This window comes from Balaenoptera borealis (genome assembly GCF_965194805.1).
Source record: "Balaenoptera borealis genome assembly, chromosome: 2".
In the NCBI taxonomy this organism is placed as follows: domain Eukaryota; kingdom Metazoa; phylum Chordata; class Mammalia; order Artiodactyla; family Balaenopteridae; genus Balaenoptera; species Balaenoptera borealis.
Genome location: NC_138867.1, coordinates 65,924,059 through 65,938,472, shown reverse-complemented (window position 1 = coordinate 65,938,472; position 14,414 = coordinate 65,924,059). Strand labels below are relative to the sequence as shown.

The window sequence follows — 14,414 nt, the reverse complement described above, 5'->3', positions numbered from 1 at the left end:
AGGCCCAGGTAATTTTTTTGATTTATTTTTTGTTTCTTGGGGGTTTTTTTGGCCGCACTGCACAGCTTGTGGGATCTTAGTTCCCCGACCAGGGATTGAACCTGTGTCCCTTGCAGTGGAAGTGCAGAGTCCTAACCACTTGACCACCAGGGAATTCCCTCCAGCAAGGTTTTTTGAGGGTCTTGCTTAAGGAAATATCTGGTCAAAGTCAGTGGTCTACTGTGTCACCATATTTCTTTTTACCTTCCTAATACATCTAAGTAGTAGGAAGAACAGTAAATTCAATTTCTCTCTTTTAATTTCACCTTTTTATATTAAAGTAAAATATTCCCTATTGATTCCAGAGAAGTTATTTTAAGGGAGGAAGCATGTCAGTGTGCCACAAATTTGCCTGTATTTTGACACATCTGCCCAAACCAAGAAGCTCAGAGGTGAATTTTAATTCTGCATTTTAGTTGATACCCATAATTATAGAAAAATCTGTTTAATACACCATTATGTATGACAGTGAGACATGCACAAATGAATGCACTATATTGAAATGAATGGTCAAATCTTCAGCCTCAAATTTTTCCCTATAAATAGATGAAAAAGGGAAGAATTATTGGTCAAGACCATTAACCACTTGCACATTTTGTTGGAGGCACCAACGGTTAATTATGACCTTGCTGGTGGAACTAAAAGTATAATTAATCGTTCAAGCCATTGTTACTTCTAAAGATTACAGCTTCAGAGAGAGAGGCCTGACAAAGCTAAACATCTTAATTTTTGTATAGAGTTCTCTATGTGAAACTGGGATTGTATCAATAGTCAGGCACCACTTTATTATCTCAAATAAGAACTACACGTGATTAGTATAACACGGTACAATAGTTTAGCAAGGTGGTATCAAATCAAGCCAGGAAAAATTAAAATTTTGCAAGACAAAGAGTGACAAAAATAATTAGACAAAATAATGGAGAACATATTCATAATTTGGACTGAAAGAAAATGCTCATTTCCCTAGTCTGTAAGGATAGCTCCAAGGGATAAATGTCCATCTGGTATAAACAGACAAGAAACAGAAACAGTGGAAAATGTTAGTCTCACTGATAATTACAGAAATGTAAATTAAAACCACTAGAAAGCAATATCACTTTTCCATTAAATAGGAAAATGTGACAAATGTGACAAAACTCAACATTGGCAGGACTTAGAAGAAAGTTGCACAGATACCTTGCTGATGATGTTGTGAAATGATGAGTTACATATTCCTTGGAGCGTTTGGGCAGTCTGTCGAGTCATGTATCAGGAAATCATGAAAGTGATCAGGCCCCCTGTACCAGCCTTACCGGCTGTGGGTAAGATACACCACCAAGGGACCTTTAAAAGGGGAGAAACTCCCTGTGCAAAGATGGTTAGCACCACATCATATATTAATGCTGAAACTTGGAAACTGCCTGAATGCCTAATTATTCAGAAAGAGCTAGAAAAGTGGTAAGTTAACATGATAGAATATACATATATTGCTATTAGAAGATACCAATATGACGAATTCACAGGAATATAAAAAGATGTAAAAAGCAAAAAATGATGCATATATACACGTAGAGCCGAACTGTTAAATTATTTCTGTATGGCAGGATTATGAGGGTTTTAGAGGTGGAAACATTTGATTTTCAGAACAGGGTTTCTCAAATTTAATTGCACAAAAATGATCTGTGGAGCTTGTTAAACCTGGGGGGTGTCTGGAATGTGGGTTCAGGAATCTGTATTAAATAAAAAACCTTCGGACCTGCTGTATAAAAAAATAAATAAAATTCAAAAATTCAAAAAAAAAAGAAAACAACCTTCCGGTAATTATCTGTGGAAGACACTTTGATAAACATTTATTTAGTGATCTGGGTGCTGGGAGTCTTTCTGGTTTCCTTTTTGTGTCCATATTTTTACATATACATGATAAAATATTAAAAAGTACATTTTCAAGCATTCTGTAGACTCATCTTAATAATGAATATGTCCAGAGGCATACTTGGAATACTGACAAATTCCATCAACGTGTGTACAGCACATAATTTTCCCCATAAGATGAAAATGCTTTAAGCAGAGAACAAAGCCCGGTTGAGATGCAGGCTGCTGAGTAGTAGGCTAGGCTCAATCAATAGTGGAGCACTCTGTGTCTACCACTCACCATTCAAACCCTGAGTCAGGAAAATCACTAAGCGTCTCAGAACACTCACTACCAGACTCAGCTTTCAGTAGCAGCTGACATCATCACTCCCCACTCCCTGATACATTTTCTTCACTTGACTTACAGGACACCATGTCCTCTTGGCTATCCTCCAATTGCTCTGCTGATTCCTTCTCTTCTTTGTTGTTCTCCAGGACTCCTCACCCAGTCCATGGCCCTCTTCTCAGTCTATCTACATTTACTCCCTGGCTGATCTCAACAGGCCTTAAATACCATCTAAATGGCATAGAGTCTCCCACCTGGACCTCCCTCCAAGCGCTTAACATCTATATCCCACTGCTTACTTAACAACTCCACTTAAATTACTTCCTCTTTTTGTATTTTCCCTCTTGCACATTCCCCTTCAGCCACACTAGCCTTCATGCTATTACTCAAAATATGCAGTGTCCTCCTACTCTAGAGTCTTTGCAGTGGCTGTTCCCTCTGCACTGCCAAGGGAACGACTTTCCCTTCATTGCATATCAACACGGTATTTCCATCACCTGCTGCAGTCTTTGTTTAGATGTCTTCTTCAAAATAAGATGATCACCTCTTAAAAATTGTACCAACCCCCATCTACCTCCAGTAGCCCAATCCTTCTTACCCTGGCCTATCACCCTCTGACATAAAATATTATATACTTACTTATTATGTATACTGCTATTTTCAGTTTTCCCCACACTAGAATGTAAACTACACAAGGTCAGGGAATTTCTGGTTGCTGTTGCCTCCTGTCCATGATATATCACAGGTGCCTAAATAGTGCCTGGCATACAGTATCACTCCATAAATATATTTATTGAATGGCTGAAATCATAAGTGTCAAAGACACACGATATCAAGGCTCTATGGAACACAGTAATTTCATGTAATGATATCATCGTCCCTCAGAAAGATACAATTTTCTGTTGTTTCCTTCTCCAATTCAATTGTACATATAATCAGCTTAATATATTAGTCATAGAAACTTGGAGAAACAGGAAGAAGTTGTATACTCAACTCAAGATGTAGACTAAGTAGAGAGAATCACTTGGATGCTTCTGGGAAGCAAAGTATTGGACCCTTTCTTTAAAGCACCAGGCATAGAATCATTCATGCACCCCATGGGTCTTTCTCTCTTAGCAATGCCTCACCAGGCCCCCTAAGGAAGATCACTTAATGCTTTTATCAACTCTGTATCTTAGGAGCCCCAGTTACATCATAAGGTAGAAGCTATAAGCAGCTGGAAAAACATCTTTGCCTACACTCCAATTCTCCCTATTTTTCCTACTTATCTTGGCTTCACAACACATACAAAATTTTGTTGCATTAAGTTGTCTACTTCCCTTTCTTCCCTACTAGCCTGCCTATCTCCTTGAGAGCAGGGACCGTTGCCATATCCCTGGTACCTACACAGTACCTGGCAGCACATGGTGATTGCTCAATTAACGTGCATAGAATCAATGACTGATTCAGAGTCTCATCAGGTAAAAGATGTACTACAGAGACTTAATTAAAGTATTAATTCATACAGCATAGAGCTAATGAAAGTATTAATAAATCAACACAAGGATGTAATTATGCAAATACACAAGATCCCATATTTTCATTCCTTTGTTAACCAGAAAAGCAGCACCTTCACTTCAGCTATTTATTCATCATCAAAACAGTCCTGGGAGAAAAGAAGTAAAAATCCAGGTTTCCAGTAGAGGATATTTAGAGTGCTAATAAAAGACCTAGATTAGGTTTGAGTACTGACTCAACACAGTTGTGTATTTGGACAAATGCTTATTAACCTTCCAAACCTCAGGTTTCTCACCTGTGAAATGGGACTACTATTTCTGTTAGCCTTCAGAATACTACTGTAAGGGTCAAATGAGACTGTAAAATTTCTTTGACATACAAAAATAATTATTTTGCCCATTCATTTTCCTTCTATTTCCCCTCAGTTTTCAGTCACTCCAAAAAAAATTAAGTATCTGAAGAACTATGATATAGTTTCTATTTATACCTAAGTCTTATACAGTAAGTTCCGTAAGTTCCCTACATATGAGCCTTCAAGTTTTGAACTGCCAAAGATGCTAACGTGTGTTTGCATGTCCAATCACATAAGTTAGTTCACGTGTCTGGCGTACATTGTCACGTGCGTGTATCCTGTACAAGTGGTTGTGCTTTTGTGTACTTTACTGTACAGTACTATATAGAGTACAGTAGTACAGTATCTTATTTCAAGCCCAGGATGTCCGGAAGCAAGTGCAAAAGTAGTAGTGATGAACTGGTATGCTAAGAAGAGCCAGCTGTTGTACTGTACTACACTACTTTTCAAGGTAATGTATTGTAAGATTAAAACCGCTTTCTTTAATTTTTGTTTTTTTTTAGGTATTATTTGTGTGTAAAAGTATTATAAACCTATTACAGTACAGTACTATATAGTCAATTGTGTCAGTTGGGTACCTAGGCTAACTTTGTTGGACTTATGAACAAATTGGACTTATGAATGCGCTCTCAGAACAGAACTAGTTTGTATGTAGGGGACTTACTGTATATAAGTACTATGAGCTCTTCGGAAAAGGAAGACAATGGGATCTATAGCATATGCCTTTCCTGTTTGCCCCACTCTTCCTTGAGTTAACAACTTTGAAGATAATAATCAAGCTTTCTTTTAATATTTACACAGCTTCCCTTTTCACTTAGATTGGTTAATGGAACCAAAATTAATGTGGAGCTTGGATTGAAGAATGCCCAAGTCCAATCATCACTAATTTTGACATTCTTTCAAATGCTGAATAAATGAAGCAATTCCCTAACTGGGCATTGCTGATCAAGGAAAGGTAAGCAAATCTGTTCCCTAATTTTTTCTATATAAAATACAGGAGCTCATTTTCAGGCTTCATACTACAGACAGTATCTCTTCTTTGATTTGATTCCATAGTCCTTGTTAGCTGTTTTTGAATCTCTCACCATTTTCCTACCTCAGTAACAAATAAGCAAAAAAAAAAAAAAAAAAAAAATCTAGTGAGGTCACTGGAGAATTTATTACTCACAGGGCAATTTTAACACTGTCTAACACAAGTGATTACATTATCAGCTTGTACAAAAGTGCCCAGGACACAAAATGCAATAACTACATTTCAAGTAAATTTTAAACAAACAACAACCACAAATGATTTAATACATGAAGACATATAGTGGTACTGGTAGTGACCACAGCAACCAGATATAATTTTCTAATAAAAATAAATTGACTCTAAAACTCCTTCCCAAAACTTTATGTTGTAAAATTTAAAACAAAAAAAAACCCCAACTTAGGGCCAAAGCCACTTGCTTACCTGACTGATGTCACTCGTCCAGGCAGCTTTCTCCTGGCGTGAAGGTGCTAACAAGACCACAGTGAAAGGGGCAGCGTCAGGAGGCTCCACCACTATTTTAAAATCCAGGTGTCCAAACACTTGCCCAGAACCTTTGGCTTCAACACATGTAAACCAAACAATTAGATGTGAACACAAAAATATGAGTGACAGTTGCTTTCACATGGTTCTAGTAATACAATCAATGTGCATTTAAGTCCAGGATCTCATTTCAGCAATGTGGTGCTTCTTGGGCATGGGGAAGGCTTTGTTAAGCTCATAAGCAGATGAAGAAACTGAGATCAGTAGGTTACTCAGGACTAGGATCCTGCTTTCCTTCTCATTTCATGTTTTTTTTTTTTTTTAAATTTCCATAATTTACGGAATTCCAACACACTAATTCAATCCCTTTCTTTTCTGCCACTGCAAAGTCACTATCAAGAGACAAATTCAGTAAAATGTGAATTCCCAAAGACGGTTTAACAAGGTCACAGGTTAAATGGCTCAACAGAATTTTTCATATATAAATGAATTCAGGGAGTTTATTCTTAACATCTTTCCTGCTTCCTTAAGCAGCTCTTCTTAGCTATGAATGAATAAAAACCATAGGATTATTTAATTCTAATATAATTCTAAGTGATAGTATGTGACTTACAGTCATCATCGCTTGTATCGGGCTCCTCAACCAATGTACATTCTATTAGAGAGAGAACTCCACCTGTCTGGAAACAGACCAATTTTTCATTAAGAGGCTAAGAGTCTTTCACAGGTTGGGAACCTGTGATTTGCAAACCTTACATTCAAACTGCCACAGAAGAAGATAGCAATTCTGCTTCATAAATAATTTTTCATAGAGTCCAAAATTAAACTTAGATGTGTAAAAGTAATTGAATTCATTGAACTTCATGGTTCTTCCCCACATCCGACTCTCACTCCCGATGTTTATAAAATTTAGCAAGTCAGTCTATGGGAGACTATATGGCACCTTAGGGGTCCTGTAGAGTGAATGAAGCTCAGCAAAGGGCAGAACTCTCCAACCAGGAAGTGATTTAAGCAGTAGGAAGCCTTTGTTGTGATGTGGGATAATATTTTCAGGCACTAATAACAGAAGGTACAGATAGGCAGACTTCTTCTGTTAAGGGCCAGCTAGTAAACCTTTTAGGCTTTGCAAGCCATGTGATCTCTATCGCAACTGCTCAAATCTGCTGTTCTAAAAAAGCATGAAAACAGCCAGGGACAATATGTAAGGAAATGAGTATGGCTGTGTTCCAATAAAACTTTATTATCAAAAACAGGCAACAAGCTGCGGGCCATAGTTTGCTCACTCCTGGTACTGAGCAAGATAAAAGAGCATTTAGTAAATATTATATAATCAGTACACTGCAGTAATTTGACAAGATTTTTGTAGCTCAGTAGTCACCAACTAGTAATTTTGTCCAGGTTATGATTTTAATTGCTCTTCTTTATGGCAATGCACACTTAAATTTCTATTACTTTGGATCCAATTGACAACAAAGTAAATGTCAGGATTGGTAACTGTATATTACCTCACCATGAAATCTGACAATCTATTTTATGATAGCAGGCATAGGAAAGTCATAATTAAGTTAACCTCAATGCCTCTTAAGTGCATGGAACATAAATGGAATAGTCATATAAAACCAGTACCTTGAGCAGATGCAGCTTTCCTCCTGAACTTCTTGTACAAATTAAAAAGTGTTTTGTAAACAAGAAGCATTGTCTTTCTCCTTCCTTTTTCAAAGACAATGAACCCAGGCGAACTTTACTAAGTTTCCCCCTCTCAACGGAAGGTACTTGAATAAGAGAACCTGGTGATCACAAAAGTGAAGAACACACAGTAATTACAATTCTGTCAAGTGAGAGCTGTTCCTGATGTAAAAACACCAGGGCCTGTTTCCCAAGATACCAAGGATTTATTTGATGCACCATTGGAACAAGTAAATCCCCTGCACTCGGAGCAGAAGAAACAATGCATTACGTTTTAAGGGTTGCACACTAATTCCTACTATTTTTGTAAAACACTTTAGACTTGATTATCTACAAGCTGGAAAATAAGTTTACAAGAAAGCCAAATTGAATTCAAAGAACGAGGCACTTCTGCCATCTGTCCTTCATAATCTGATCTCAATCAATTTATTTACATAAGAATAAGGTACATATTATATAATTAGATAGAGTAATAAAATAACCTAATAAAAAGCAAATCAAATTTAATTTTCCCGGAGCCCTGAAGGTAGATAAATAGCATTAATATAGTTTACTTTGTATTTTAAAAATAGAATGTACAATACATGTACATTATAAAAATACACAAATTATACAATTCAATGCAATTTAGTTAAGGACTATTTTTAAAGGGCAGTCATTTCAGGTTACATTTAAATTATATGTGATAAAAATTTTTTGTGGAATCTAAATGGAAAAGAAACCACACAAATTCTATACCCAGAACATTCCTGTGAGCAAAACTGTCTTCCATTCAATGTGAGAAGCTATGCATAGACTTTATATAGTTTCACCCTAATAATGACTGCCTGCTCCCCACAAAAGAAAATTCTAATCTAAGTTAAATACCAAACCAAAAAGTACTACAAAAGATGCTAGCAAATACCTTGCCTCTGACTTCTGAAATGCCCTGAGCCAGTAATATTTCTACTATTTGTTTAATCCACCACCTACTCCAAATGCAGCCTTACAAAGGCTCCTATCAGCCTCATAAGAACTATTAAATTACTATTTATCACTTAAATATTAACAGTGGTCATCACTAAGAGATGAGATTGCAGGCAACTTTATTTTCCTCTTCATACATTTCCTGGGTTTCCCGATTTTGTTGTTGTTGTTGTTGTTTGTTTTAGAATAGTAAAACTATGATTGTGGGTCACAAAATGTTTACACTAACATCTGAATATTCCAAACAGCATCTACTTTTACAGAGATCTAAAGATGTGCTGGGGGTAAAGAACCCAAGTTTCTACGGATTCCCTGAATTCCATCTATTCAGGTGAGTGTTTAGGTGGGGCTGCTTGACAAAGGCAGAATTGCTGAGGCAGTCCTGGGGGAGGGTGTGGGACTGGGGAATGAGGGCGGGAGAAGGCTTGGTTCCAGTGAAAGGAATGGGCAAGAAGGAGGAGAGGTAGGTGGGAGCAAAGTGGCAGAGAGCACAGGCAGCATGTAATTAAATATGAAGAATAACGGAGCAATGAAAAAAGCAGAAGGCAGAATGCTTAGAGGAGTAGATGGGCAAGTAACAGCAGCAGCAGGATTGTATTCATGAGACCCGTGGGTGAAACCGAAGCCACAGGAGATCTTCCAGAGGACCTGGGTCATCCCCGCCAGGAGATGGCAGTGGATTCAGCAGCATAACAACTGAAAGTCAGAAAGGGAATGGATGGGAAAAGACAGTAAGTTCTAGCTTTGCCATGGGCGGTCGTGAGTCATCTAGGCAGATAGGTTAGGGCAGAGCGGAAGACTGCAGCATAGACAGGTGGGCAAGCGGGTTTGAGAGTCATTTTCAGAAGGGATATAACCAAGGCTATGAAAACTGGATAATAATGTGTTCACTGGTAAATGCTTCTAGCATTTAATGATTTTGTAAATCAGAAATTATAGAGTACACTGTTAACTCATATATTAATCATTACCGTGAATTTTAACTTTGAGGTAAAAAAAAAAACCAATGTTTCCTTGGCAACTATACACTAATATGCTTAATCTATAACTGTTCATCTCATATCCAAATAGGAGACTGTGTGCATTAGGTATGTACAGAAGTGTATACATCTGAATTAAAAGTGAGCAATTTCAACACTGGTTTATAAAATAAGCTTGTTGAAAAATCAGTTAAGTGGATATTTTTTTCACATTTCATCTTATGTTTGACATGATGTTTCAACACAACTATGAGACTTGAGGATTCCTTTCTAGTTAATACAAATTAGAGAACTCATAGTCTTGAATCAGTAATTCCTCAGTATCAGACCATTGCTGTGATACGATATTTTGCATCACCATCATCATCAGTCTATCTAATAATTGGGGTCAACTTACCAAAACACTTCTGTTTTTCAATCACTAGATTCCCATAGCATGGCATTCAAGACTGGCTAATGCCCTTATTCTTAATTCCACTCAGTAGTGTAAAAGAATGAAGAGCAATTTCCAGGTTATTGGATTAGGCGTTTGAGAAGGTATAACTATTTCTAGACCCCACGTTACAATTTCAAAGGACACTGGTACACTGAAAGTACATGATTTTGAGTCTGGGAATGATTAAAGTACCACAGAGGTTCATGTTTCATTCTCAATGCATTTACCTCTAAATTCGGTCACCTTTATTTAATTTTCCTGATTCACATTTCCACCAGACAACAATGACTCAGTATAATGGATTTTGCACAAAATGTCAACTTAAAGTGCCTTTATCTTCTAATAAATATTCATATATATTTCACGTTACTGAAAATAGACACCCATTCCAAAATTTAGATCTTCGTTTTTAAGGTTTATGTCATAATCTCATAGACACTAGCCTAGACGCCTTTATGAACATTTAATCTTCACAACAACCCTAAAAGACAGCTACTACTATTCCCCAACTTAAAGGGAGGAAACTGAGGCAAAGAGAGGTTAAGTAAATTGCCCAATATCACACAGCAAGGAAGTGGAGGAGACAGGATTTGACCTCCATGACGTGGTTATATGTCTACCTATTATTGCCGCAGACACTTTTGCTCAAGAAACTTTGAAAAGATTTTGGAAAATAAATGACAGTGTCAGACCACTGCTATGATATAGTCCTCTGCATCGTACTCATCAACCATCTAGTAATTGGAATCAATTTACAATAAAACCTGTTTTTTCAATCACGAAATTCCTACAGATTGACATTCAAGATTGGCTATCACACCTATTCGGAGGAGGCCTTTCAGATGACCTTATTTTTTCTAGTCCTCAGAATAAAAATTCATTTGAGATTGAAACCACATACATATTTGTACATAAGCGTTTGCACACGCACTCACGCATTGAAAAACAGACCGTATATCACCCCTAAAAGTAAACAATGCAAATATTAGTATACAATTAGAGATAAACTATAGTCCATTTCATAGAAAATAGAATCAAAGTTAAAAAAACTTTTTTAAAAACCCACTTCAACGAGTTTTAAAGCCTATTAAAAGTATTTAGTAAAAGTAATAATAGGAGCAACCAAAGCAAAATAATGCAAACTTTCCAAATTGTCCATAATTGGATTACTTTCTACTTTCAGATTAAGGTTCGATTTTTTAAACACCTTTATTGAACAATTCCCAAACAGACTAACCAAACCAAACAACACAGAAAAATACTGCTGAAAGGCAAATCATTATATCAATATCAATACAGCAATAACATCAGATATATTAATAGCTGGCAGAAGCACCTCAAACATGTAGTACAGAACAAGCTATAAATAACATCTGGACATGAATCAAAGGGAGAGGCGGCTCATGACTGTTTTTCCTCCAGGTGCAATGAAAAAAAATATGATTTTTTCATTGGATTCGACCTTCTAGCATTTTTCAACTAAGTTTGTAGAAATATATTAAATGTTTATGTGTAATAATACTTTTCAGTCCAAAGTCCTTTCAGAAATTGAATACTAGTTACAAAAACTTTTGTTACCATTTTCACATAGTATACAGCTCAAGTCCTTTAGTGAGTATTTTTCAGTGAACTCCAATTACAAGAAAAATACAAAACAAGACAGCTGACATTCAAAACTGTAGTTCAACAAGCAATTCAATTTAATCCATTGTTCATTTTCCGGGTATCTATAATGGAAAGCATTGTACTAGGCAAGAGAGAATTCATAAAAACTGCCCTTCAGAGTTACAATTACTGGGAGAGACAGGCATGCAAGCAAGCGGATGAAATACATGCACCAGGAGCAAAGGGGCTTGGGAATGAGGAGGACGGTAAATTCATTCTAACTGGAGGAAAGAGGAGGGGAAGATGAGAAGGAAATTTAAAAGGCTCTTTAGAGGTGTCTGACCTGAGCCCAGTAGGACAAGCAGACCTTCCATAGGCACAAGAAAGGTGGATAAGGGCATTCCTGGTGCCCAGGCTAGGGCCAGCACATGTAAAGGCACAGAAGCAGACAAGTGCCAGGAAGGCAGGAAGCCAATATGGGGACACGGTCTGTACGGAGGAATAGAGGGGGAGTTAGGAAGGCCTGATGTTGTCAGCATTAGAGTCCACTATTACTTAAAGAAAAATGAATACTTAAAGCCAAAAATGAGAAAGGTATCATATCCCGAAATATACTTCCAAACTTTAACGTACGTGTGATTTCTCTCCTTGTAAATAAATATGGAAAATAGAACAGCATGTGGTAAATTTTTTAAGTGTTCTGTGCAAAAATTAACGTGTGTAGCACAAATAATGTCTTGTTTGATGAGGTAAAAAAAGATTTTAAGCAACACATTTTGGTAGGCACTAGAAATGCAAATATCTTCAAATAATATTGGCATGTTATAAAGAGAAACCACATTAAAGGTTAATTCTAGCTCCAAATTTATATGCCACTCCTCACCAAGTTCAAAATTATGATTGTGTGCAATATATTGCCACTAATCGATTTTGTGGGGCATGCTCCCCTGCCCCCAGAACACCTGAGCACTTAAAAAGAACTTGGAGTGTGGTTTACATCCTGCACTCTGTAATGAAAGCCACGGAGGAATATGGACTGTTAGGTTGTTGCTTCTCTACAGTTTCCAGTACAAATATTTTCAACTCTTCAAAAGCTCAATTTACTGGGTGATGCCCCCAAAGCACACCCCTCAAACATGATACCTTCGCCATCACCGAAATATGGCAGGGCAAGTTGATAGTGAGACATTTCATCTGGCAACTGGAGTTACCAATTGAATCAAATCATATCATGTGGGGCCGATCCGGAAGTGCTGATGAAAAATGGGAACAAGAGACAGCTGTTTTCACTTCGGACATTGTCCCCACTGCTATGTGAAAGGGCTCTGAGTAATGCAAGTTTCTCTTGGGCCTTTGCCTGGATGTCGTCACCACCTGGCACTGCCACTCCAATCGGCCAGAGCAATCTGTCCTCCCTGGAGCTGTAGAGAATGTCCGGTCCACTGAGGAGGAGAGTCCAGTCAGAATGTAATTTACTGTCCCACTCGTGCTTTACTATTATTGTGTTGCTGTTTTTCATGGCCCCTGAAAAGAAACAGCACAAAGGTGGGCCTCAACCACAGCCTCGGTCAAGGCCATGGGGACATCCTGCATGAACAGCATCAATCAAACAGCTAAATCAAGCCTGCTCCAAAATGCTTTCCTGGATCTGCCAGTGATAATGTGACAGGTGCAGAGACCACTTAGATGGTGGGTCTGCTGAACAAGGACTTACCTTGGCGGATGAAAGTTTGGCTAGTGTCCAGCAAAATATCACAGCCCTCTACGATCATTCTTTCTATGGCGAGGTTCTTCCTTATGTTTTCAGTGTCACTCACTTCATCGTGCATGACCCTGTCAGACACAATACAGGATCACAGTGAGAGATTTTCTATTGCCCCAGCAGATAAGCAAAGGAGCTCCATCTCGGAAGCTAGGGTTTGAACTTGTATCAGTCTAACTGGGGCTGTAGGGTAAGTCATGCTGGACTTCTAGCCTTCATCAAGTCATGACTCAAAGCAAAGCAAATGTACATCATGATTCCTAAGGATAAGTGAGTATCCTGAGAATGCTCCTTGTAAAGGCAACAGGAAAGCAATATATTATTTTACGAACAGCTCCATTCATTGAAATTAGGATGCCATTTCTTAGAGGTGGAGTAAATTAGAGAACTTTATACCATTTATCCCATATAAGCTAAAGGAACACAGATGCCAAAACACTGAAAAGTCACTGATAAATCCAAAATATACATTCTCCAACTTCTTACCAAATATGGATGCAAAAATGCAACTAACAACCATTCTTCTATTATGATGAAAGAAATGTGAACATTTTCAAACTTAAACCAAAATATGCCTAATCTCAATTATATAAATTTACATGCCATAAAACCATTTTCAAAGATATTTTTTTTCTTGGTTAAAATTAATGTGCATGCTGACTCAGCACCATCTCAGGAGCTAGCATTTAATGTTCAGCAGAATCTGAGAAGCTGGATTGTGTCTTGCTTCTTGTTCCCTGGACATATATATTCAGTTTCCACAAAAGACTAATGTGCTACTTTGCCAGATCAAACCTTTGTTATAAATTCTCCACATACCTGGACAGTTCTTCTAGTTTGGATTTAGCAAACTCCAGACTTTTCCTCTCCACATGTTCATGGGGAGTATGAGCTAGGAGTTCATGAAGTGTGATGATATACCTGGGGATCTAAAAGCAAACAAAGGCCAGCATGAGCAAAGGTCAGGATGAGTAACACTAGATCTTCTCTACTTGCCATCATCACTTCTGAAGAGCTCATCTCTACTCTTACAGTTTTGACTGTTTCACAAGTATATATTTTTAAGAAATACATTTAAAATGAACTATGCTTCAAACATCAAACACACACAGAAACGTCACCAAGAACACATGAAGATAATAAAGTTTTATATTATAAAGAAACGATTATTTTCTCAGATTTTTAATATAATCATACATTTCTTTTTTTAATTTAATTTTATTTTTTATACAGCAGGTTCTTATTAGTTATCTATTTTATACATATTAGAGTATACATGTCAATCCTAATCTCCCAGTTCATCCCACCACCCCCCCACCCCCCCCCACCCCCCCACTGCCCCCCTTGGTGTCCATACGTTTGTTTTCTACATTTATGTCTCTATTTCTGCCTTGGAAACTGG

General features: G+C 37.5%; 1 protein-coding gene across 5 annotated transcripts in view; it reads right to left on the bottom strand.

The window, feature by feature from the left end:
• RASGRF2 (Ras protein specific guanine nucleotide releasing factor 2) overlaps nucleotides 1-14,414 on the bottom strand; it is a 230,134-nt gene that overhangs the window by 119,063 nt on the left and 96,657 nt on the right. For all 5 annotated transcript variants that reach the window (XM_082375417.1, XM_082375418.1, XM_082375421.1 and 2 more), the window contains exons 8-12: nucleotides 13,832-13,941; nucleotides 12,965-13,083; nucleotides 7,204-7,364; nucleotides 6,191-6,257; nucleotides 5,518-5,654 (exon numbers count right to left, since the gene is read on the bottom strand). In XM_082375417.1, the coding sequence (XP_082231543.1) occupies nucleotides 5,518-5,654; nucleotides 6,191-6,257; nucleotides 7,204-7,364; nucleotides 12,965-13,083; nucleotides 13,832-13,941 (594 nt within the window). The remainder of the gene's footprint in view (nucleotides 1-5,517; nucleotides 5,655-6,190; nucleotides 6,258-7,203; nucleotides 7,365-12,964; nucleotides 13,084-13,831; nucleotides 13,942-14,414) is intronic.